Source organism: Bos indicus x Bos taurus, chromosome 20, assembly GCF_003369695.1.
Source record: "Bos indicus x Bos taurus breed Angus x Brahman F1 hybrid chromosome 20, Bos_hybrid_MaternalHap_v2.0, whole genome shotgun sequence".
Lineage (NCBI taxonomy): Eukaryota > Metazoa > Chordata > Mammalia > Artiodactyla > Bovidae > Bos > Bos indicus x Bos taurus.
In genome coordinates, this window is record NC_040095.1 from 15,165,364 (window position 1) to 15,192,884 (window position 27,521).

Genomic DNA, 27,521 nt, shown 5'->3' on the forward strand with positions numbered 1-27,521 from the left:
CTGACTTTAGAATAATCACCTTCAGAGAAAAATAAGTTTCTTAAAATATTAACAGGCCTCCTGGCCAGAAGATGATGTAAATCACCTAAACTTTTGTATATGATAAGTTTGAAACCCTGGCTTCGATAAGGATCAGGAACTGCTGTCCTTGCATGACTCTACCCCTTCCCCCATTATCCTCTATGCACAACTTAAGGTATAAAACTACTTTCGAAAATAAAGTACGTTCTTTTTGTTCACGGAAATTTGGTCTCCCCATGTCGTTCTTTCTTTCACCTTCTAGCTGAACTTTTCCTCTGAGGCAGGGAAGCTCATCAAGCCTACTAATTTTGCCTGGGCTTCTAAGATCTGACCAGGGAGGCCTTAGTGTCTCCTCTCCTTCGGGAGAATGGGAGGATGCCTGCGGCCTTCGTAGGTGACGTAAATTCCCTGCTTTGGAATTTTATTCAGCCTCTTGTCTTCACTGAATTTCTTCGCTGAGCTATCCTTATTTCACCACTCTTTATATCCTTAATAAACGTTTAATTAAGCAGTTGTTTTCTGATCTCGCCAACGCCGTCCCCACTTCGAATTCCCTGGATCCACCGGGGCTGGACCCTGGAATACATAGAAGAACTATACAAAAAAGATCTTAATGACCCAGATAACCACAATGGTATGATCACTCACCTAGAGCCAGATATCCTGGAGTGAGAAGTCAAATGGGCCTTAAAAAGCACCACTATGAACAGAGTTGGTGGAGGTGATGGAATTCCAGCTGACCTATTTCAAATCCTAAAAGATGATGCTGTGAAAGTGCTGCACTCAATATGCCAACAAATTGGAAAACTCAGCAGTGGCCACAGGACTGGAAAAGGTCAGTTTTTATCCCAGTCCCAAAGAAAGGCAATGCCAAAGAATGTTCAAACTACTGCACAACTGCACACAAAGTAATGCTCAAAATTTTCCAAGCCAGGCTTCAACAGCAAGTGAAATGAAAATTTTCAGATGTTCAAGCTCAATTTAGAAAAGGCAGAGGACCCAGAGGTCAAATTCCCAACATCCGATGGATCACAGAAAATGCAAGAGTTCCACAAAAACATCTACTTCTGCTTCCTAACTACACCAAAGCCTTTGACTGTGTGGATCACAACAAACTGTGGAAAATTCTTCAAGAGAAGGGAATACCAGACCACCTTACCTGCCTCCTGAGAAACCTGTAAGGAGGTCAAGAAGCAACAGTTAGAACTGGACATGGAACAATGAACTGGTTCCAAATTGGGAAAGGAGTACATCAATGCTGTATATTGTCACTCTGCTTATTTAATTCATATGCAGAGTACATCATGCACAATGCCAGGCTGGATGAAGCACAAGCTGGAATCAAGATTGCCGGGAGAAACATCAATAACCTCAGATATGCAGATGACATCACCCTTATGGCAGAAAGTGAAGAGGAACTGAAGAGCCTCTTGATGGAAGTGAAAGAGGAGAGTGAAAAAGCTGGCTTAAAACTCAACATTCAAAAAATGAAGATCATAGCATCCAGTCCTATCACTTCATGGCAAATAGATGGGGAAACAATGGAAACAGTGACAGAGTTTATTTCCTTGGGCTCCAAAATCACTGCAGATGGTGACTACAGCTATGAAATTAAAAGAAGCTTGTTCCTTAGAAGAAAAACTATGACCAACCTAAACAGCATATTAAAAAGCAGAGACGTTACTTTGCCAACAAAGGTCCACATAGTAAAAGCTATGTTTTTTCCAGTAGGCATCTATGGATGTGAGAGTTGGACCATTAAGAAGGCTGAGTGCTGAAGAATTGATGGTTTTGAACTGTGGTGTTGGAGAAGACTCTTGAGAGTTCTTTGGACTGCAAGGAGATCAAACCAGTATCCTAAAGGAAATCAATCCTGAATATTCATTGGAAGAACTGAAGCTGAAGCTCCAATACTTTGGCCACCTGATGCAAAGAGCTGACTCATTAGAAAATCCCTGATGCTGGGAAAGATTGAAGGCAGGAGGACAAGGGGATGATAGAGGATGAGATGGTTGGATGGCATCACCAACTCGATGGACGTGGGTTTGAACAAACTCCAGGAGATGGTGAAGGACAGGGAAGCCTGGCATGTTTTAGTCCATGAGGTCACAAAGAGTTGGAGATGACTGAGGGACTGAATGAACAACATGAAGGGGGAGTGTGAGAGAATTTAGGGAATAATGTGATTGCTCTGTATCTTAAGTGAAATTATGAATATTCAACCCTATTCATTTGTCAAAATCTTGGCAACTGTATCCCAAAGAGTAATTTTACTGTATATAACATGTTTTAAATGAAGGTGAAATGAAGACTTTTTCATAAGGCAAGTGAAGTGAAGTGTTATGTTAGTTGCTCAGTCATGTCTGACTCTTTGCAACCCCATGGACTATAACCCGTCAGTGTCCTCTGTCCATGGGATTTTCCAGGCAAGAATACTGGAGTGGGTTGCCATTTCCTTCTCCAGGGGATCTTCTTGACCCAGGTATCAAACCCGGGTCTCCTACATTGCAGGCAGACTCTTTACCATTTGAGCCACTAGAGAAGCCCAAATCCAAAAAGAAATTTATCACCAACTTGTGATAAACAACATGTTCTTGAAATACAAGAAAAATACTGATTAGTGATCCTCAAATGGCAAATATGTTGGCAAATGTAAATTTTATTTATTTTTTTTAGTTTTCCGTAAAGAAAACTTACTTTTTAAAGCATATCATTAAAATATCCTGTGGAGTTTTAAATGCAAAAATTAAATGTATGAAAACAATACAAAGACTAGGACATGAGGGAAGAAAGTATACCAAGACTCTCACTCTATATATAATGTGGCATAATACAATTTAAAGGAAGATGGTGATAAACTAAGGATATATGTTGTAAACCAAAAGATCAACCACTAAGGAATAAAAGTACCCTAAACAGTAGCTCAGTTGGTAAAGAATTTGCCTGCAATGCGGGAGAGCCTGGTTGGATTCCTGGTTTGGGAAGATCCCCTGGAGAAGGGATAGGCTGCCTACTCCACTGTTCTTGGGCTTCCCTGGTGGCTCAACTGGTAAAGAACCTGCCTGCAATGCAGGAGACCTGGGTTCAATCCCTGGGTTGGGAAGATCCCGTGGAGAAGGGAAAGGCTACCCACTCCAGTATTCTGGCTTGGAGAATTCCATGGACAGGCCATGGCGTCACAAAGAGTCAGATATGACTGAGCGACTTTCACGCTTCACACAAAAAGTCAACAGAAGACATAAAGAAATCCTGTAAATAATTAAGCTAAAAAGTCAGTAAAAGTATAACAGAAGATAGAACATGAGGCAAAGAATAAGTAACATATTACATTTAAGCTCAAACATATTAATACTCACATTAAATCTAATGGTCTAAATACTCCAATTACAAATCAAAGGATATTAGACTGGATGACAAAGACCAAATGTTAGTCACAGTCATGCCCAACTCTTTGTGACACCATGGACTGTAGCACACCAGGCTCTTCTGTCTATGAGATCCTCCAGGCAAGAATACTGCAGTGGGTTGCCATTTCCTTCTCCAGGGGATCTTCCCGACCCAGGAAATGAACCCAGGTCTCCCGCAATGCAGACATAATTTTACCGACTGAGCCACCAGGGAAGACCAACAGAGACCAAACAATACATCATATACAAGAAATTCATTTTAACACAAATGCACACATAGGTTTGAAATTTAAAGGATAAAAAATTTTATCATGAAAAAGTAAATCAAAGGAAAGCTAGAGTTAATATACTAGTATCAAAGTAGATTTCAGGACAATGAAATTATCAAGGATAAAAAATTAACTTTTCATAATTAGAAAGGAGTCATTTCATCAGGAAGATATAACAAATGTAAATACGTACATACCTAATAGAAGAACTTCAAAATACCTGAATGCAGTACTTGGGCACAACCTCAAAAATGACAGAATGATCTCAGTTCATTTCCAAGGCAAGCCATTCAGACAGAACTTAAAAAGGAAATGGACAAACTCATAATAAAATAATACATGTTAGAGTGAAAATAAAGAAAATAGAGGCCAAGAAAGAAAAGATTAATTAAACTAAGGGCTGGTTTTCAAAGATAAAATTGACAAATGTTTAGCCATACTCAGCAGGGAAAAAAAAAAGAGAAAGGGGGCCTAAGCACACAAAACTAGAGATTAAAAAGGGGAAATTACAACCAGTATCAGAAAAATACAATCATAAGATAATACTATGAACAAGTATATTCTAACAAACTGGACAATGTAGAATGGATAAATTTTCAGAAATGTATGATCAACTAAGATTGAAATACAAGATATAACAGACGAATTACAAATATTAAAATTGAATCAGTAATCAAGAAACTCCCCCAAACCCAAAGTCCAGGACATAATAGCTTTACAGGGGAATTCTACCAAAAAGTTTAAGGGAGACTTAATACCTATCCTTCTCAAACTATTCCAAAATACTGAACAGGAGGGAACACTTTCAAATTCACTCTATGAGGCCAGAATAACCCTGATATCAAAACCAAAGACACCAAAAAAAAAAAAAAAAATCCCTGAAGATCTCTGACAAACACAGATGCAAAAATAATCAAGGAAATATCAGCAAACTAAATTCAACAAGATATAAAATGGTACACCATGATCAAGTGGGATTTATTCCAGGGATACAGAGACAGTTTATCCATGACAACACAGTAGTGACTGTGTCTGGTGATGAAAATAAAGTCTGATGCGGCGAAGAACAGTAATGCATAGGAATCTCGAATGTTAGGTCCATGAATCAAGGTAAATTGGACGTGGTCAAGCATCGACATCTTAGGAATCAGTGAACTAAAATGAATAGGAATGGGTGAAATTTAATTCAGATGACCATTATATCTACTCCTGTGGGCAAGAATCCCATAGAAGAAATGGAGTAGCCCTCATAATCAACAAAGGAGTCTGAAATGCAGTACTTGGGCATAACCTCAAAAATGACAGAATGATCTCAGTTCATTTCCCTGGCAAGCCATTCAAAACATCACAGTAATTCAAGTCTATGCCCCTATCACTGATGCCAAAGAAGCTGAGGTTGATTAGTTCTAGGAAGACCTAGAAGACCTCCTAGAACTAACACCAAAAAAAGATGTTCTATTCATCACTGGGGATTGGAATGCAAAAGTAGGAAGTCAAGAGATACCTGGAGTAACAGGCAAGTTTGGCCTTGGAGAACAAAATGAAGTCGGACAAAGGCTGAGTTCTGCCAAGTGAATGCACTGGTCATAGCAAATACCCTTTTTCAACAAGACAAGAGACAACTTACATATGGACATCAGCAAATGGCCAATACCAAAATCAAACTGAAGATGTTCTTTGTAGCCGAAGATGGAGAAGCTGTATACAGTCAGCAAAATCAAGACCTGGAGCTGACTGTGGCTCAGATCATCAGCTTCTTATGGCAAAATCCAGGCTTAAACTAAAGAAAGCAAAGAAAACCACTAGGCCAGACAGGTATGACTTACATCAAATCCCCTATGAATATGTACTGGAGGTAACGAACAGATTCAAGGGGTTAGATCTAGTTAATATTGTGTCTGAAGAACTACGGATGGAGGTCTGTAATACTGTACAGGAGGCAGCGAACAAAACCTTCACAAACAAAAAGAAAAGCAAGAAGGCAAAGTGGTTATCTGAGGTGGCTTTCCGAATAACTGAAGAGAGAAGTGAGAAGCAAGGGAGAAAGGGAAAGGTATATCCAATTAAATGCAGAGTTCCAAAAAGCAGCACGTAGAGACAAGAAGGCCTTTTTCAATGAAGAGTGCATAAAACTAGAAGGAAACAACAGAAGGGGAAAGACTAGAGATCTCTTCAGGAAAATTGGAGATATCAAGGAAACATTTTGCCCAAAATGGGCACTAAAAGAACAGAAACAGTAGAGATATAGTAGAGCCTGAAGAGATCAAGAGGAGAAGTACAGAATACATGGAAGAACTGTACAAAAAAGTAGTATGTGATAATGTATAATGAACCCAATCACAACGATGGTGTGGTCAGTCACCCAGAGCCACACATTCTGGAGATCAAAGTTAAGTGGGCCTTAGGAAGAACTGCTATTAATAAAGCTAGTGGGTGCAATGGCATTCCAGTAGAACTATTCAAAACCCAAAATGATGATGCCATTAAGGTGTTGCATTCAATATGTCAGCAAATCTGGAAGACTCAGCAGTGGCCACAGGACTGGAAAAGGTCAATCCTCATCCCAATTCCCAAGAACGGTAATACTAAAGAATGTGTTAACCATCGGACACCTACACTCATCTCCCATGCTAGTAAGATCATACTTAAAATCTTGCCTGCTAGGCTTCAGCATTATGCGAACCAAGAACTTCCAGATGTCCAAGCTGGGTTTAGAAAAGAAAGAGGAACTAGAGATCAAATTGCCAACATCTGCTGGATCATAGCCTTTGACTGTGTGGATCATAACAAACTGCGGAAAGCTCTTAAAGAAATGGGAATACCAGACCATCGTACCTGTCTCCTAAGAAACCTGTAAGTGGGTCAAAAAGCAACAGTTAGAACCCTGTATGGAATAACTGACTGGTTCAAGATTGAGAAAGGAGTGTGATAGGGCTGTCTGCTGTCACCTTGTTTGTTTAATCTATATGTTGAGCACATCATGAGAAATGCCAGGCTGGATGAGTTACAAGCTGGAATCAAGATAGGCGGGAGAAATATCAACAACTTCAGATATGCATATGATATCAGTCTAATGGCAGAATGTAAAGAGGAACTAAAGAGTGTCTGGATAAGGGTGAAGGAGGAGAGTGAAAGAGCTGGCTTAAGACTAAATATTTAAAAAGCTAAGATCATGGCATCCAGTCCCATTACTGCATGACAAACAGAAGGGGAAAAAGTGGAAGTAGTGATGGATTTTTTCTTCTTGGGCTCTAAAATCACTGTGGATGATGACTGCAGCCATGAAATCAGAAGACGTTTCTTGGCAGGAAAGCAAAGACAAAGCTAGACAGTGTATTGATAAGTAGAGATGTTACTCTGCCGACAAAGGTCCATAAAGTCAAGGCTAAGGTCTTCCCAGTTGTAAGTACTGGGCCATAAAAAAGGTAGAACACCAGAGAATTAATGCCTTTGAACTGTGGTGCTAAAGAAGACTCCTGAAAATCCCCTGGACAACAAGGAGATCAAACCAGTCAATCTTAAAGAAACTCAAGCCTGAATACTCGTTGGAAGGACCGATGCTGAAGCTGAAGCTCCAGTATTTTGGTCACTTGATATGAACAGTCAACTTACTGGAAAAGTCCCTGATGCTGGGAAAAATCAAGGGCACAAGGAGAAGAGGGCGTCAGAAGATGAGATGGCTGGAAGGCATCACTGATGCAATGGACATGAATTTGGGCAAACTTTGGGAGATAGCGAGGGACAAGGAGGCCTGGCGTGCTGAAGTCCATGGAGTCACAAAGAGTCAGACATGAGTACGCAACTGAACAACAGCAACACAAAGATGATTCAACATCAACAAACCAGTGTAACACATCTCCTTAACAAAACAATAAAATTACAAGATCACCTCAATAGATGCAGAAAAAATACTGGACAAAATCCAACATCCATCCATGATAAAAAAAAAAAAAAAACCAAAACCTTGACAAAGTGGATATAGAGGGAACATACATCAACATACTGGGGCTTCCGGGGTGCCTCAGTGGTAGAATCTACCTGCCAATGCAGGAGGCTGAGGAGACGCAGGTTAGACCCCTGGGTTGGAAGATTCCCTGGAGAAGGAAATGGCAACCCACTCCAGTATTCTTGCCTGGAAAATTCCATGGACAGAAGAGTTTGGTGGGCTACAGTCCATGGGGTTGCAAAGAGTTGGACACAACTGAGCAACTGAGCACTTCAACATATTAAACATCATTTATGACAAATACAGCTAGCATTCTACTCAACAGTGAAAAGTTCAAAGATTTTCCTCTGAGATTAGAAACAGGACAGGCACTTCAATGTAAATCAACTATATTTCAATAATTTTTTAAAAAAGAAACAAGTATGTAAACTCTTTCAACACAGTACTGGAAGTCCTAGCAATAGCAATAAGACTAGAAAAAGAATCCAAATTGGAAGGAAAGAAGTAAAATTGTCACTGTTTTCAAATGATATGACACTATACAGAAAACCCTATACACTTTACCAAAAAACTATTAGCACTGATAAATTAATTCATAAAGTTTCAGGATGTAAGAAAAATATATAGAAATCTGTTGCATTTCTAGAGACTAATAATAAATGATCAGAAAGAGAAATCAAAATGTTAAATTTCATTAACAATCATATCAAAAAGAATCAAAGACCTAGAAATAAATTTAACCAAGGAGGTGAATGACTTGTAGTTTAAGAACTATATGACACTAAAGAAAGAAAGATGATATAAATAAATGGAATGATATCCTGTGTTCATGAGTAGAAGAGTTACCATGATTAAAATGCCCATACTACCCAAAGAATTATACAGATTTAATGAAATCTCTACCAAAACACCTACCACATTTTTCACAAAATTAGAACAAACGATTCTAAAATCTGTATGGACCCCAAATAGCTAAAGACCCCAAAAGAACCCAAATAGTAAAGCACTCTGAGAAAAAAACAAAGGTGAAAGTATCCTGCCTCCTGACTTTAGACCACACTACAAAGCTACAGTTAGCAAAGTACTGTGCTGGTACAGAAACGGACACAGAGAGCGGTGTAATAGACATGAACGCATATCCATATAGCCAATTAACCTACAACAAAAGAAGCAAGAGTATTCAATAGGAAAAAGACAGTGTCTTCAATAAACAATGTTGGGAGGTTGGACAGCTACACGTAAAAGAAGGAACTTAGAACTTTTTTTCACACTATATAAAAAAATAGGTTCAAAATGTACTAAAGACCAAAATATAAATTCCTGAAACCATATAACTCATAGAAGAAAATACAGGCAGTATGCTCTTTGACACTGGCCTCAGCAATATTTTCTTTGGATTTGTCTCCTCAGGCATGGAATACAAATGTGAAAACAGACAAACTGGATCTAATCAAACTGTAAAAGTTTTTGCACAGTGAAGGAACCCATCAACAAAATGGAAAGGCAACCAAATGAATGGGAGAAGATACCTGCAAATGATATAACTCATAAAGGGTTAATATCTAAAATAGATTAAGAACTCATACAACTAAATATCAGAAAGAACAAACAACGCAATTCAAAAAATGAGCAGAGGACTCATTTTTCCAAAGACATAGAGACAGATAATAGGCACATGAAAAACGTTCAACATCCCTAGTCATTGGGGAAATGCAGATCAAAACCATAATGAGGTATCACTTCACACTTGTCAGCATGACTATCATCACAAAGATGGGAAATAGTTAAGTGTTGATAAGGATTAGAAGAAAAGGAACCAACCCCTCATGCACTGCTGGTGGCAATGTAAATTGGTACAGCCAGTACTGAAAACAGCATGCAGATTCCTCAAAAAAAAAAAAAAAAAAAGAAGAAGAAGAAAAAGATAGTGCTCCCAAAGGATCCAGCAATTCCACTTCTGGGCATTTAAATGAAGAAAATAAAAACAATACTTCAAAAAGATACATGCATCCCAAAGTTCACAGCAGCATTACTTAAAACAGTCAAAATACAGAAACAATAAAACATCAACAGATAAAGAAAGAAGATGTGGTGTACACACACACTAGTGTCTCTCAGCCATAAAAAAGAATGAAATCCTGCCACTTGTGACAACAGTTCATCAGTTTCTTAAAACAGCTATCCCTACACTCACCATAAAACCAAAGCAACCCCTAGTATTAACCAAGAGAAATAAAAATGTATGTTCACATAATGATTTGTGTACTAATTTTCATAGCAACTTTATTAAAGCTCAAAACTGCAAACACCTAAAATTTCCATCAACTAGGGCATCCAGACAATAAACAACTGTGAAATCTGTACAATTAAGTAATACTCAGGAATAAAAAGGAATGAACTACTGACATATGCAACAATATGAATCAATCTCAAAAACATTATGCTGAACATAAAAAGCTAGATATAAAAGAATATATATGATAACTTATATAGGAGCCTCTAGAAAAGACCAAATGTACATCTTAACAATGGTGGCAGGTACAGGAGTACGTACACATTTGTCAAAGCTCACTGAAATCTGCATTTCATTATACGCAAATTATATCCTAATAAAACTGATTTTAAAAAATAGTAAAGAAAAATATCCTTAAAGAAAAGCAATCAAGAAACATCTGCAAGGGAGAGACATGAATTGGAAGACTGGGACTGACACCTGAACACTACCAATTATAGAAGAGATAACTAGTAAGGGCCTACTGTATGACACTAGGAACTCTACTCAAAACTCTTTTGAATGACTATGAGTGGCGGATATATGTATACGTATAACTGATTCACTTTGCTGTACACCTGAAACTAACACAACATTGTAAATCATACCCCAATAAAAATGTTTTTAAAATGTGGGAATCCTCAAATTTTTAGTTGCTAAGTTCCTTGAGTATGTACTATCTTCGTCCTCTTTGTATGCTCAGATCACAGCACAATACCTAAAATATAACAGGGACTTAATGAATCCTTTTTGAGTGAAAGAATGTCTATTCTATGTCAGATTTTATCGATTTTTCAATATACTCATTATCAGTTACAATTTCTAGCCCGTTATTTTTTAAGTATTTCCTTCAAACGCCTGAAGACTGCCAAAAATGTGCACTGATAATAGTCTGCTCATTCTTACTCTCTATATTCTTAGAGAAAATTCATTTAAAAAACTGAATTTTTAACAATTGACTCATATTAGCCAAGGTCCATTATAACAAATTTAAATGAACCATATAAACTTATTTTTTAAGGAACCTTGGGAAAATGACAGGAAGTGACTCATAAAATTATAAGCAGTGTAACTTCTCCTACTTTACCTAAATTTAACTTCTGAAGAACAGAATTAATTTTGTAAACATCAATACCTATATACATTAACCCCTTTCATTAAGAGCTGACGCACTGACAGGTACACAGATTAGCATAACTAATGAATTCTTTAAAAGGTTCTCATCAGATCAGATCAGATCAGTCGCTCAGTCATGTCCGACTCTTTGCGACCCCATGAATCGCAGCACACCAGGCCTCCCTGTCCATCACCAACTCCCGGAGTTCACTCAGACTCATGTCCATAGTGAACACAAATTGAAATTGACAAATATAGCTGTCTTTACTTCATTATTAGATCTGAAACTTTTTCTGACTTTTCAAGGTTCTATCTCTGAGGTAAGTAAATATTTCTTTTGTTGTTGTTACTGTTTGGTTGCTCAGTAGTGTACGACTCTGCAATCCCATGGACTGCAGTCCACTAGGCTCCTCTGTCCATGGGATTTCCCAGGCAAGAATGCTGGAGGGGGTTGCCATTTCCTTCTCCAGGGGATCTTCCTGACCCAAGGATTAAACCCAGATCTCCTACACTGGTAGGTGGATTCTTTACTGCTGAGCCACCAGGGAATTTCTACATTGGTATAAAGAATAGAAAATTACATCAAAGTAAAATAATGGCAATGAACCTATGAGTAATTATTAAGTCATGACTAGACGCAATGTTGACAATACAAAAGGAGTAAAGAAAATCATTTATATGGCAGGGACTGCATTTTACCTTACACTTATTATCTCATATTTCTATTTCATTGTTCATATTCTGTTATTTCATTTCATCAGATAAAATGATCATATTTAATCACATATTTTGGTTACAATACTAGGAAACCGTCTGTTATAAATTCCAGAGATGTTTTACATGCAATCCTATGAGAATAAACACTGGAGTCATAGATCTAGGTAGGTGAAGGAAGTTTTACAATGTACATCTTATTTTTACCAGGTAACAAGCATTTGTACTGTGCTTATTATGCCCAGGTACTGTTTCAAGGGTTTTGTTTTTTTTACAAATAAGGAAACTGAAACAAGAGAAACTAACTTTTATGTAACCTGTCCAAGGTCACATAGGAAGCACCAAAGCAAGGATTTCCATCCAGGCAGTCTGGTTTCAGAACTCAACTCACTGAGCTTCCACCGTTACTTCCTATACCAAATCAATACTATTTTTATGGGACAATTGGCTTCTTTGGTGGCTCAGAGGGTAAAGAAGCTGCCTGAAATGCAAATGACCAGGTTTGAACCCTAGCTTGGGAAGATCCCCTGGAGATGGGAATGGCTACCCACTCCAGTATTCTTGCCTGGTGAATCCCACAGACAGAGGAGCCTGGCGGGCTACAGTCCATGGAGTCACAGAGAGTCAGACACAACTGAGCAACTAATACTTTCACACTTTCATCTCCCTTACATGTTAGCCTAAGTATGGTTTAAAGCACAATATTACTAGTCTTCCAAAGGGTTACCAGAAAAGCAAAACAAAACAAAAAAAATTGGAAATATAACTTACTTTTAAATTAAACAAAAATAATACACTAACATGTAGAAAAAAGCAAGGTTTAGAAAAAAATTCCAGTTGATTCTGATATGTGACCCCCCCCAAACCAATCTCTTAGATTTGAGAACTATTAACATAAAGCAAGGCTTCCCAGGTGGCTCAGCGGTAAAGAATCTATCTACCTGCAACACAGGAGCCACAGGAGACTCGGGTTCGATCCCTGGATGGATCAGCAAGATCCCCTGAAGGGGATGGCAACCCACTCTAATATTCTTGCCTGGAGAATCCCATCAACAGAGGAGTCTGGGGGGCTACAGTTCATAGCCTCGCAAAGAGTCAGACATGACTGAGGTGACTTAGCATGCACTCACACAACATAAAGCAAGCACATATTTTTCTTTAAATATTTAAAAGTTAAAGTATATTCTCGCACCAACAAAAAAGACAAAGATCAGTTACAGCAGTTGATAACGGTGGGAGGAGCATAAAAGGCTGGGTAAAGAATATATAGTATTGTTTCCTTTTCTGAAAATTAGATATGGCAAACAAAGAAAGCTAGGATTAACACAGAAGCCTCAATTATAAATGAGACTGACAACTATTTCAACTGTAATTACACAGTCTTAGAAATATATGATATTCATGATATTTACTTTCAATTTAATTTTACAGGTAAAATAAGACAATCTATTAAGTTTATAAAATCTATAGTCACTTAATTTTGGAAAAAAAAACACAAATACATGTGATAAAACAAGTTTTAATTAATGTATTTCAGGATGAATTCTTAAACATGAAGCAATTTCATTTAAGGAATTTAAAGGCTTAAAATAGCTGCATGTCAGGTTATCTCCTTGGGGAAAATATAGCCTGAAAATTAGGAACATGGTAAAATTAGGATTTTACAAACCTCACTAGACAGTTTTTTTATGTCTCAAGTTTATCATGTGGACAAAGGAGGAAGTGAAGGAAGAGAAGTAACTAACAGCAAATTTCACTTAATGCTGTCAGAAAAAAATGTTGACAAAATATTTTGTAAATAAAATCTTTTGTTCAAGCAGCAGGGGGAGCTAATGCATTGTTATTTCATTTTTTCTTTATGTGTAGATATGTTTTCAGTGGCTATGTACAAAGAACTTAATTTTAAAATTACAAATTGTATGCATTATCTTATCATTTAATGATTGTTAAAAGTTTTAATTGAGCAGAACAGGTTAAATGTATAAAGTTGGCATAATATATTATTGTATGCTATTTTGTTTCAATTTTTTAATTTGGATCCAAATTAAGGAAAAAGGACAGAAAAAGTAAAATAGAACCAGGAATGATGGTAGTTTACAAAAACCATGTTTCAAGGTCTCATATACTTTCTAGAGCTATAACACAATTTTGGCTTTGAAACTTTTTAGGGCCAAAGCAGAGGGGAGAACTAATATGCAGTGTTGTTATGCTAATTTGAAAAGAAATATTTTTATTTACACATTTAGTAGTATCCTACTGATGTCGATTTTTCTATCAAAATCAAGAATTAATCCGACTCTGAATCTCCTGTATCTCCCAGAGCAGACAAATCTTTCAGCATACTTTAACAATATACTGCATCATCAATTTACATTTGAATATTTTTTGAAATCCTTTTGACTGATTTGGGTATGTCTGTATCCTCTTCTATCATTGTGTTTCTGATTGCTGATGAATAATTTCTTGGCAGTTAAATTAATGTAATATTATTGCATGCTATTTTGAAAGATGTTTAACACTTTAACACATTTGCAACATTAGTAATAACATTCCCCTAGCCAAAACATTAAAAGTGAGCCAACTATATTATTTAAATACTGCAGCTATAAACATTATAGTAAAAAGGTCAGATAATAAAAAGCTGGACTGCCTGGTTTTCCTATATGCACTTTGAGAAAGTACTTCAAGAGTGATTTTTTTTTTTTACTCAAAAGGTCTGAATGAATAAGAAGAAATCAAAAGCCTTAAAGGCAGACCATCCTCTGCATATATTCTTGCTAACTTTCTAATTTCACTCTTTCATAATTGCCAAAATGATTTTTAAGAATTCAAGGGTCATGTCACTCCTTTTCATTGACTTTCCAGCTTTTTCAGGAAAATGATCAGTCCTTGATTTGTCTTAAAAAAACAGAAATGATCTAATCAACACCCATCTTTCTAGCCTCAAATCTGGTCAAATTCCCTCTTGATCCCTGCACTTCAATCATAGAAATCTTCTAGTTTCATGGAGATATATCACATTCTTTCTACCACAGGGCCTTTGAATATGCTGGTCCCAAAGCTCGGAATGTCCTCTGTCTGGCACTACCTGGGTTACTCATCTACCATATCTCCACAAAAGTCACTTCCTCAGGAAAGCCTTTACCTTACAACAATCCCCTGTGCACGTCCTACCTTCATGGCCCCGTATATGATTCCTTTTTTCCCACTTATGCAGCTAATAATTTAATATTTATGATTGAACACTATCCTGAAAGCTTCAAAAGGAAAGAACATTTCTCTTCTGCTCTTTGTTGAATTTCCTGAGCCCGTTTCAGGGCCCGTCATGTCTTAGTTGGTTTGAACTGGCATAACAAAATACCACACACTGGGTGGCTTAGACAACAGACATGTATTCCTCACAATCCTGGAGGCTAGAAGCTGAAGATCAAAGCTCCAGCATGCTTTGGTACTGGTAGGAACTCTCCTTTTAGTTTGTAGATAGCTGCCTTCTTTCTGTGTCATCACATGGAAAGAGAAAGAGAGAAATCTCTTTCTCTTATAAGCCACAGTCTTACTGGATTAAGGCCCCATCCTTATGACCTCATGTAACCTTAATAACCTCCTAAAGACCCGTCTCCAGATACAGTCACTTTAGGGTTTAGAACTCACAACTACAAAGAATACTGACCAATGATCTCCTCTTTGCTAAAACCAAAGCACGCTTTAAATTCTCATTCAGAATCTCTACATTTGGCCATACAGTTTGTACATTTTTGTACAAATCTGGGGGCACCTTTCACAGACTAGCACCTTCTAGAATTATGTAGTATACAACTTGCACATTAAGCAGTATCTGGTCTTCTACATCTCCCTATAGCATTCAATACTACTAGCCAATACTTCCTTCTGGAAGACATTCATTGCTTGACTTCCATTAACACTGTATCTTGATTTTCACTCCTGTATTTCTCACTATTCTTTTTTTCCTATTTTGTAATTTTTTTTCTGTCCATCCCTTAAATGTTCCTAGGCTCCTTCCTTTCTCTTTCCATGCACACTCTGCATAGTGATCTCATCTACTTTCACTCACCATTTAAATGCTGATGACTCCCAAAACCACATTTTTAGTTCAGATGTCTGTTCTGAATCCCATATCCATAGACCCAGCAGCCTCCTAGATCTCTCTATTTAAATGTCTTTTAGGCCACAGAAACTTGTCCAAAACTGTGTCAAAGCTAAGAAATTAAAACTGAGGACACCATCTCTACCCGGAAACCCCACCCCATCAGACTTCACAAACGGAGGTCAACTTTGTTATGTTCTGCTTTTAGGGTTTTCATTGTTATTTTGCTTTCTGTTTTGGTTCTTGCCCACATTGCAGGTATCTCAAGCCTGAAGGTAGAGAAGAAGCTCATTTTTGTACCTGTGAACATTGTAGACTGTCTCAGAATTCCATTCTAAATTCCCAGTCACATGCCTTATTACATGCCAGTGGCTGGAAAACTAAAGCTCAAATGTCCCAGATTCTCTTACAGTTCAAGTTCCACGTATGACCCAGCTTCCACCAATCTGATACATGGATCAATATTATGAAAAAAGAAATCATGAGAATATTTCTGCTATTTCTTTTAACAAGGTTAACTCTGAAGGTATTTGGTTGGTCTGCAGTTCATTCCTAGTTCTGTGGGCACTGAGAGCCAAGTGTGAGGCTTTCATTTTCTGGCACTGGTCAGGGCTAAACAACTGTGGTCCTAGAACCAACAGTTCCTCAGTGAATGCTATTTCCTCAGTGTCCTGATCCTCTATGTCCTTCTGAGGGCCATTTCATAGCGCGTGGGATGATGAAGAAAGGAGACAAAGTCCAGGCTTTGCTCAGGGTTGGGAGACTCTAAGGGGGAACTCCTACAAAAAGCAGGGTTATAACATCAGCATAAGGGTGAATGAGAAATAAACCTGTTGTTCAGAAAAACAAAAGAAAAAGCTTGTCTGTCTCAATTTTGTTATTCAGTAGGAGGAAAGGGGAAAAAAAGAAAAACTTTCCCTCAGGGTACTGAAGAATTTTTTAAGAAAAGAAGTATAGAACATAAAGGAGATGACTAATAAATCCATCTACCTTATATCAAAAATTCTGTTCATCAAAAGATACCACAAAGAGTGAAATAAAAGTTACATAAACTAGTAAAAGATGTCTGCAGTACAATAACAAAAATTAGTATTCAGAATATGTAAAGAGCTCCCCAAAATCAAAACTGCACAACAGAAAAACAGAAAAGGGGAAAAAAAAGACATTTTGCAGGAAACACATAGAGACTTAAACAATGAGAAGATGTTAAATGTTGGAAAAGATGTGGAATCACAGCAATGTTTAACCACTACTCACAGACTGACACTTGAAAACAACTTAGCATCGCCCAGTAAAGGTGAAGATGCACATGTGCTGTGATGCATGCTCCACTTCCAGTGCAGACCCCTGCCCATGTTTACCAAGATACGGACAAGAAGACTCATAGCAGCACAGCTTGTCAGAGCACAACAGCTAGATAGAACTCAGTGGCAGAATGCATTACAAATTGTGATATATTAATACACTAGAATACTATATAGAAGGGAAAAATGAGCTATGCTACAGGCTGATATTACTAAAAGCAGCAATTTCCAGCAGAATGCCTACCTACATTGTGATTTCATCTACAGAAAGTAGACCAAAAAAAAAAAAAAAAAACCACTTTCAGAAACAAGCAAAACACTTATTTTATACATAGATATATTTTAAATTATACTGTTAATAGGTAATAAATTAAGATAATTGGATAGGTGATAAATTTAGCATTCCTTCAGCATGAAGTAAAAATATGAGTGCTCAGTCATGTCTGACTCTTTGTGATCCCATGGACCACAGCCCGCCAGGCTCCACTGTCCATGGACTTCTCCAGGCAAGAATCCTGGCGTGGGTAGCCATTCCCTTCTCCAGGGGATCTTCCTGACCCAGGGATCCAACCCAGGTCTCCCCCACTACTGGCAGATTCTTTACCATGTGAGCCACCAGGGAAGCCCCTCTTTCAGCCCAGCATCTTATAAATTACTTTTAGACTCCAATATTTTATTTTATTGTTTCCTTTAATTAAAACAGATCCTTCTATGTTCCTCTTTAATATTTATACCAAATATATGTGTCCTAATGCAAAAGATGTTTGTATAGTTTAAAGAAATCTTTAAAGAGACACAAACACCAATACATACACCCACTACCCAGTTTAATGAGTACATTACCACTACTTTAAAAACCCTCTCAGGATCCCCCTCTATTTACACATTCCTCCTTCTCCCTGGAGTTAACAGTGATATTGAATTATTCCTGAGACAGCCTTTTAATAGGTTTAAAATATGTATGTTTTATGTGCATATAATATAAAACCTCCTAGAGAACCAGAAAGATTTTTCAATTCTGTATCACTCTCTTCCACAACCTATCCCTCTATACCCTAGTGCAGTGTTTGAATTTCTCTTGCTCATGATACCCTGAGGGAGGAGCAAAGGCACGAAAAAGAGTGTGGGGGTCAGAACTCTCACAGTCAGATTCAATTTTAACTGCACTGCTTAGTAAGAGTACAATCAGATTCAATATATTTAATCTTCTGTGGCTCGGTTTCCTTATCTATAAAAAGGAGACGATAGCTTATTTCCTTCAAGACAATCTTTCTATCTTTATATTATCAGGAATGAATAATATAAAACACTTAAAACAATGTTTAACCAATAAGCAGAAGATTAAGAAGAGGTGGCAGGAATACACAGGAGAACTATACAAAAAAGATCCTCATGACCCAGATAACCACAATGGTGTGATCACTCACCTAGAGCCAGACATCCTGGAATGCAAATTCAAATGGGTTTTAGGAAGCATCACTACAAACAAAGTTAGTGGAGGTGATGGAATTCCAGTTGAGCTATTTTAAATCCTAAAAGATGATGCTGTGAAAGTGCTGCACTCAATATGCCAGCATTTGGAAAACTCAGCAGTGGCCACAGGAATGGAAAGGGTCAGTTTTCATTCCAATCCCAAAGAAAGGCAATGCCAAAGAATGCTCAAACTACCACACAATTGTACTCATCTCACACACTAGCAAAGTAATGCTCAAAATTCTCCAAGCCAGGCTTCAAAAGAACATGAACCATGAATTTCCAGATGTTCAAGCTGGATTTAGAAAAGGCAGAGGAATCAGAGATCAAATTGCCAACAGCCACTGGATCATCAAAAAAGCAAGAGAGTTCCACAAAAACATTTACTTCTGCTTTATTGACTACATCAAAGCCTTTGACTGCGTGGATCAAAGCAAACTGTGGAAAAAATTTTTTATTCAAGAGATGCGAATACCAGACCATCTTACCTGCCTTCTGAGAAATCTGCATGCAGGTCAGGAAGCAACAGTTAGAACCAGACATGCAAAAATGGACTGGTTCCAAATTGGGAAAAGAGTACGTCAAGGCTATATATTGTCATCTGCTTATTTCACATGATTCAGAGTACATCATGTGAAATGCCTTGCTGGATGAAGCACAAGCTGGAATCAAGTTTGCCAGGAGAAATATCAATAACTGCATATCTCAGATATGCAGATGACACCACCCTTATGGCAGAAAGTGAAGAGGAACTCAAAAGCCTCTTGATGAAAGTGAAAGTGGAGAGTGAAAAAGTTGGCTTAAAGCTCAACATTCAGAAAATGAAGATCATGGCATCCGGCCCCGTCACTTCATGGGAAATAGATGGGGAAACAGTGGAAACAGTGTCAGACTTTATTTTTCTGGGCTCCAAAATCACTGCAGATGGTGCTGCAGCCATGAAATTAAAAGACGCTTACTCCTTGGAAGGAAAGTTATGACCAACCTAGACAGCATATTCAAAAGCAGAGACATTACTTTGCCAACAAAGGTTCGTCTAGTCAAGGCTATGGTTTTTCCTGTGGTCATGTATGGATGTGAGAGCTGGACTGTGAAGAAGGCTGAGCACCGAAGAATTGATGCTTTGGAACTGTGGTGTGGGAGAAGACTCTTGAGAGTCCCTTGGACTGCAAGGAGATCCAACCAGTCCATTCGGAAGGAGATCAGTCCTGGGATTTCTTTGGAAGGAATGATGCTAAAGCTGAAACTCCAGTACTTTGGCCACCTCATGTGAAGAGTTGACTCATTGGAAAAGACTCTGATGCTGGGAGGGATTGGGGGCAGGAGGAGAAGGGGACGACAGAGGATGAGATGGCTGGATGGCATCACTGACTCTATGGACGTGAGTCTGGGTGAACTCCGGGAGTTGGTGATGGACAGGGAGGCCTGGCGTGCTGTGATTCATGGGGTCACAAAGAGTCGGACATGACTGAGCAACTGAACTGAACTGAACTGAACTGATGGCAGAAAGTGGAGGAGAACTAAAGAGCCTCTTGATGAAGTGAAAGAGGAGAGTGAAAAAGTTGGCTTAAAACTCAACATTCAGAAAACTAAGATCATGGCATCTGGTCCCATCACTTCATGGCAAATAGACAGAGAAACAGTGGAAACAGTGAGAGAGACTTTATTTTTTTGGGCTCAAGAATCACTGCAGATGATGACTGCAGCCATGAAATTAAAAGACATTTGCTCCTTAGAAGAAAAGCTATGACCAACCTAGACAGCATAGTAAAAAGCAGAGACATTACTTAGCTGACAAAGGTCCATCTAGTCAAAGCTATGGGTTTTCCAGTAGTCATGTATGGATGTGACAGCTGGACTATAAAGAAAGCTGAGCACCAAATAACTGATGGTTTTGAACTGTGGTGTTGGAGAAGACTCTTGAGAATACCTTGGAGTGCAAGGAGATCCAACCAGTCAATTGCAAAGGAAATCAGTCCTGAATATTCACTGGAAGGACTGATGCTGAAGCTGAAACTCCAGTACCTTGGCCACATGATGCGAAGAACTGACTCATTGGAAAAGACCATGATGCTGGGAAAGATTGAAGGCAAGAGGAGAAGGGAACCACAGAAGATGAGATAGTTGGATGGTATCACCAACTAGATGGACATGAGTTTGAGGAAGCTCTGGGAGTTGGTGGTGGACAGGGAAACCTGGTATGCTGCAGTCCATGGGGTCGTAAAGAGTCGGACATGACTGAGCAACTGAACTGAACTGAACTAAACAATAAGCATCAAAAAATGTATTGGACATCATTTTCACTAGGGAAAATCAAATTAAACACATAATGATATACCACTATATCTACCACAATGTCCAAAATTACAAAGTCTGAAAATACCACATGTAGAGAAAGATATTGAGCAACTAGAATTCTCATCATTTCTGTTGGAAATGAACATTTTCTTTGGAAAACTACAAGCAGTTTCTAAAAACTTTAAAATACACCTACTGTATAATTCCCTCATCATTCCTATATATATATATATCAAAAAGAAGTAACAAAACACAAACACAGTCTTTTTATAAGAATACTGATAGCAGTTTAATTCATAACCCAAAAATGAAAACTATATCTATCAGCATAAAAAACTGATAAACTGTGGTATATTCATTAATGGCATACTACTCAGGAAAAAGGAAGCAAACCACTACGTATAAAACATAAATGAACCTCTAAAACATTATGCTGAGCAAAATAAGTCAGGTACAAAAGAGTATGTGATTTCTTCTGAATGAAGTCAGGAATAGGCAAAAGCAGTCGGCAGTGATAGACATTAATACAGTGGTTTCCATGTGAGGGGGTGAATATTGCCTGAAAACAGACAAGATAGATTTCTGGGGTGATGAAAACATCATACATCTTGATCTGATTAATAGCAGGGCTGAAAAAATTTATCAAGCTATACTATACCCAATAAATACTCACCATGAAAACTTTTATTCCAATTAAAATGTTTTCAGTTTTTTAAAAGTATCTGACATGCAGTAAGCATGCCACCAAAGTCTTTCACTATTACCAGTTCAAGTTGGCTAATCTGTGAGAGTGGATAGGAAATAATCATGATCAAATGAGGCAAAAAAGAAAACAAAACAGTCACTCAAAGAAGGGGAAAACAATGACAGGTAATTATAACCACTCTCTGCTAAACTGAGATTTCCCTGTAAAGTCCACGGATAACTATCTAGTATGGACTTCTTTGATATTTCCTCTTGCATATTGCTCTCAGTATATTCATATGTATTCACATGTGATCAGTTCAGTTCAGTTGCTCAGTCCTCTCTGACTCTTTGCAACCCCATGGACTGCAGCACTCCAGGCTTTCCTGTCCATCACCAACTCCCAGAGCTTGCTCAAACTCATGTCCATCTAGTTGGTGATGCTATCCAATCATGTCATCCTCTGTTGTCCCCATTTCTTCCTGCCTTCAATCTTGCCCAACATCAAGATCTTTTCCGATGAGTAAGTTCTTCACATCAGGTGGCCAAAGTATTAGAGTTTCAGCTTCAGCATCAGTCCTTCCAATGAATATTCAGGACTGATTTCCTTTACAATTGACTGGTTGGATCTCCTTGCAGTCCAAGGGACTCTCAAGAGTCTTCTCCTTTGACTGTATAATATATACACCTATATAAACATACAGGTGTACATACAATATATGTCTAATATATACTGGGGCTTCAGAGGTGGCGCAGTGGTAAAGAATCCACTTGCCAAAGCAGGAGACACAGAGACACAACTTCCATCCCTGGGTGGAAAAGATTCCCTGGAGAAGGAAATGGTAACCCACTTCAGTATTCTTGACTGGGAAATCCCATGGACAAAAGAGCCAGGCAGGCTACAGTCCAAGGGGATGCAAAAGAGTCAGACATGACTGAGTGACTAAATAACAACAAAATCAACAACAATATATGTTTAATATATATATATATATAATATACATATAAAAACATTTTATACTTTTTTTTTAAATTTAATTGTGTGGTGATGACTAAGGTTCACTCACAGTAGGGATTAAAAAAAAAAAAACAAACCATGGACTATTATCTTCAACTTAGGTCTGTGATACTGCACTTAAAACTTTAAGGTCAGGAACATACCTCAACATAATAAAAGCTATATATGACAAACCCACAGCAAACATTATCCTAAATGGTGAAAAATTGAAAGCATTTCCCCTAAAGTCAGGAACAAGACAAGGGTGCCCACTTTCACCACTACTATTCAACACAGTTTTGGAAGTTTTGGCCACTGCAATCAGAGAAGAAAAAGAAATAAAAGGAATCCAAATTGGAAAAGAAGAAGTAAAACTCTCACTGTTTGCAGATGACATGATCTTCTACATAGAAAACCCTAAAGATTTCACCAGAAAATTACTAGAACTAATCAGTGAATACAGTAAAGTTGCAAGATATAAAATCAACACACAGAAATCCCTTGCATTCCTATACACTGATAATGAGAAAATAGAAAGAGAAATTAAGGAAACAATCCCATTCACCATTGCAACGAAAAGAATAAAATACTTAGGAATATATCTACCTAAAGAAACTAAAGACCTATATATAGAAAACTATAAAATACTGGTGAAAGAAATCAAAGAGGACACTAATAGATGGAGAAATATACCATGTTCATGGATTGGAAGAATCAATATAGTGAAAATGAGTATACTACCCAAAGCAATCTATAGATTCAATGCAATCCCTATTAAGCTACCAATGGTATTTTTCACAGAGCTAGAACCAATAACTTCACAATTTCTATGGAAATACAAAAAACCTCGAATAGCCAAAGCAATCTTGAGAAAGAAGAATGGAACTGGAGAAATCAATCTGCCTGACTTCAGGCTCTACTACAAAGCCACAGTCATCAAGACAGTATGGTAGTGGCACAAAGACAGAAATATTGATAAATGGAACAAAATAGAAAGCCCAGAGATAAATCCATGCACCTATGGACACCTTATCTTTGACAAAGGAGGCAAGAATATACAATGGATTAAAGACAATCTCTTTAACAAGTGGTGCTGGGGAAACTGGTCAACCACTTGTAAAAAAATGAAACTAGAACACTTTCTAACACCATACACAAAAATAAACTCAAAATGGATTAAAGATCTAAATGTAAGACCAAAAACTATAAAACTCCTAGAGGAGAACATAGGTAAAACACTCTCTGACATATATCACAGCAGGATCCTCTATGACCCACCTCCCAGAATATTGGAAATAAAAGCAAAAATAAACAAATGGGACCTAATTAAACTTAAAAGCTTCTGCACAACAAAGAAAACTATAAGCAAGATGAAAAGACAGCCTTCAGAATGGGAGAAAATACTAGCAAATGAAGCAACTGACAAACAACTAATCTCAAAAATATACAAGCAACTCCTACAGCTCAATTCCAGAAAAATAAACGACCCAATCAAAAAATGGGCCAAAGAACTAAATAGACATTTCTCCAAAGAAGACACACACATGGCTAACAAACACATGAAAAGATGCTCAACATCACTCATTATCAGAGAAACGCAAATCAAAACCACAATGAGGTACCATTTCACGCAAGTCAGAATGGCTGAGATCCAAAGTCTACAAGCAATAAATGCTGGAGAGGGTGTGGAGAAAAGGGAAGCCTCTTACACTGTTGGTGGGAATGCAAACTAGTACAGCCACTATGGAGAACAATGTGGAGATTCCTTAAAAAACTGGAAATAGAACTGCCTTATGATCCAGCAATCCCACTGCTGGGCATACACACTGAGGAAACCAGAAGGGAAAGAGACACGTGTACCCCAATGTTCATCAGAGCACTGTTTATAATAGCCAGGACATGGAAGCAACCTAGATGTCCATCAGCAGATGAATGGATAAGAAAGCTGTGGTACATATACACAATGGAGTATTACTCAGCCATTAAAAAGAATACATTTGAATCAGTTCTAATGAGGTGGATGAAACTGGAGCCTATTATACAGAATGAAGTAAGCCAGAAAGAAAAACACCAATACAGTATACTAACTCATATATATGGAATTGAGAAAGATGGTAACGATAACCCTGTATGTGAGACAGCAAAAGAGACACAGATGTATAGAACAGTCTTTTGGACTCTGTGGGAGAGGGAGAGGGTGGGATGATTTGGGAGAATGGCATTGAAACATGTATAACATCATATATGAAACGAATAGCCAGTCCAAGTTCGATGCATGATACTGGGTGCTTGGGGCTGGTGCACTGGGACGACCCAAAGGGATGGTACAGGGAGGGTGGAGGGAGGGCGGATCGGGATGGGGAACACGTGTATACCTGTGGCGGATTCATGTTGATGTATGGCAAAACCAATACAATATTGTAAAGTAACTAACCTCCAATTAAAATAAATAAATTTATATTGAAAAAAAAACTTTAAGGTCACATTATTGTTAGTAGCTGGAGGTAAAATGATGGTAACTGCGGAAGGTTGGATGCCTTTTGAAATCCACTCTGAATTGTTTTCTGTGGATAAGGTAAAATAAGGTAAAAGCCGTCAGGTATGGAAGGGATATGGGTCCATGTGTAGACGTGTCCCCAGCATTCCTATACTAGGAAATCATTTGAACATGGTACAGTTAGCAGTACTCACCTTAGTCACTTGATTCTCAAGATATTCCATGAAACAACCAGAACTTGCTATACATTTTCTACATTTCCAACAACGAAGAATACTTATGTCTTCTTGATTATGATTTTTAGTTACCAATTCTTTGCTTCTCTTCATCTGTGGAAAAATTAATGCATTTTTAGAATGTTAAACCATGTCAGATTAAACCTGATTTTCTAAACCCTTTGAACAGCATCAGCTACATGTGTACCAGAAAGAATTATCATTTATTGAGGTACCTACTACTATTAGGCTATTGGTGCTCTATAAACTATACCCATGATAATCATGCAGTATATTAGTGACTACCAGCTTACTTTTGCAAAACATTTTATTTCTTTCCATCTGTCTTCACTAGAAGTTGTAAAAGGCAACTGCCAAAGAGTTAATTAAAGTTACTGTGGTTAAAAGGGTCATAACAAATAATTTTATTCTTATAAATAGGATGTTTATTAAATTTTAAATATAATAGGATTTACTGAGTTATAGTTATTTCTGTGAAAACTGGAAGTAATTGCTTCAAATTAATGGGAAAAATCCTGTATCCTAAATGCAATAATTTTTCTTGTATACTGTATTCAGTAGAACAATATTACATCTTGTGGTATGTGCAATCAAACAAAAAGACTTAGATAATAACCCTAACATTTTTTAGCCTATTTTTATACCTGAGATTTTATGTCAGTACTGAGATTTAGATGAGTTTGAGGAAAGTTTCACACTAATAAGGATTCCAAATTGCAGTGTATTTAAGAATCTGCCTGGTAACTAATCATCATTAAAAAAGGAACTGTTAATTTATTAAGCTGTACACTAGGGCCTGCCTAGTTCCTTGGCCACAGTTCCTCATTTGCTAGCTCTTTAGTATTTCATTTATTTAACAAACATTTACTGAGAGCTAACCAACCATATGCCACACAATGAGTCAAACTCTGGAGGCACAATGATGAGCAAAACTTATTTTCTGTCACAGACTTCACTATGCTTTCTACATCAACAGCTTTCAACCCTGGCTCATTAGAATCACTTAAATTTTAAAAAATAATGATGTCCAGGCCAAGTTCCACTCATAGCAATTTTGACTTTTTCTGAGATGGAGAGGGAGTTAGGAACAGGTACATTTTATTAAAAAGTTCCCCAGGTGATCCTCTAATGTGGCCAGGATGAGGACAGGCTGTGTTAATACACAAACAATTAACTAAAATGTACTAATAACAGCTGAAAGGACAAGAGAGGCAATATAGATGGACTTTAGCCAAATTTAAAGGACGGATTTGAGGAACTCTGCCTGGAAGGGCACAGCATGCCACTCTTGAAGCCAATCTAGCTCTGACCTTCAAGTGCTAGGCAGCAGTTCAGTCTTCACTGGCATCTTCAGAACCCATCTTGGCCCAGATGAACACTCCATTTAAAGTCCGTCCTCAATGACCATCAATAACATCTGAATTTGCAAATACCCTGACCTCTTCCTCCTCCTCCTTTACTTAGCTTCACTCGCACTCCATCCATCTCTCAATTGTCTTATTGGCATCTATACTCAACTCCCTTTAAACCACCAGTAGTTCCCAACCAGGAGTGGGGCTTGTAGGGAGGGGCTATCAGAATCAACAAAGGAGAAACTCCATACCTGCCTATGCTCTCCCTCTCCCTGAGATCCATCCACACCTCCCCATTTCTCCCCTTCCTCCAGGCGGTTCCACACCCTCTTGCAGTGGGATCATGCAATTAGAAAAAGCCCTACTGGTGATTCTAATAAGTTTTCACTGAAAATCTGAGAATTATACTGTGTGACAACTCTTTTATGGCAATGATTTTTAAATCTATATATCTAGTTTGATTTTTTTTCCCAAAGCTCTAGACCAATAATTTCAACTTCTGAATGTCAAATGCTATCTCTACATGAATCTTCCTTAGGGCCTTTGTGCTGGCTGTTTGCTCTGTCTACCCTGTATGGTAGCCACTTGTTAGACGTGTTATTAAGCACTCGAAATGTGGCTAATCTAAACTGACATGCACAGTAGGTGTAAAACATACACGGGATTTTGAATACCATATAGAAAAATAGGAATGTTAAATATCTTAATAGTGTTCATATTTATTTCATGTTGAAATCAAAATTTTAATATGTTGTTAAAAATATACTGTAAAAATATTTCATGTTTCTTTTTACTTTTTGAATATCACCTCAAAGTCATATCCTCATAAG

General features: G+C 37.8%; 1 protein-coding gene across 2 annotated transcripts in view; it reads right to left on the reverse strand.

Moving 5' to 3' along the window:
• RNF180 (ring finger protein 180) overlaps positions 1-27,521 on the reverse strand; it is a 279,332-nt gene that overhangs the window by 216,247 nt on the left and 35,564 nt on the right. For both annotated transcript variants that reach the window (XM_027520330.1, XM_027520329.1), the window contains exon 2: positions 25,298-25,432. In XM_027520330.1, the coding sequence (XP_027376131.1) occupies positions 25,298-25,432 (135 nt within the window). The remainder of the gene's footprint in view (positions 1-25,297; positions 25,433-27,521) is intronic.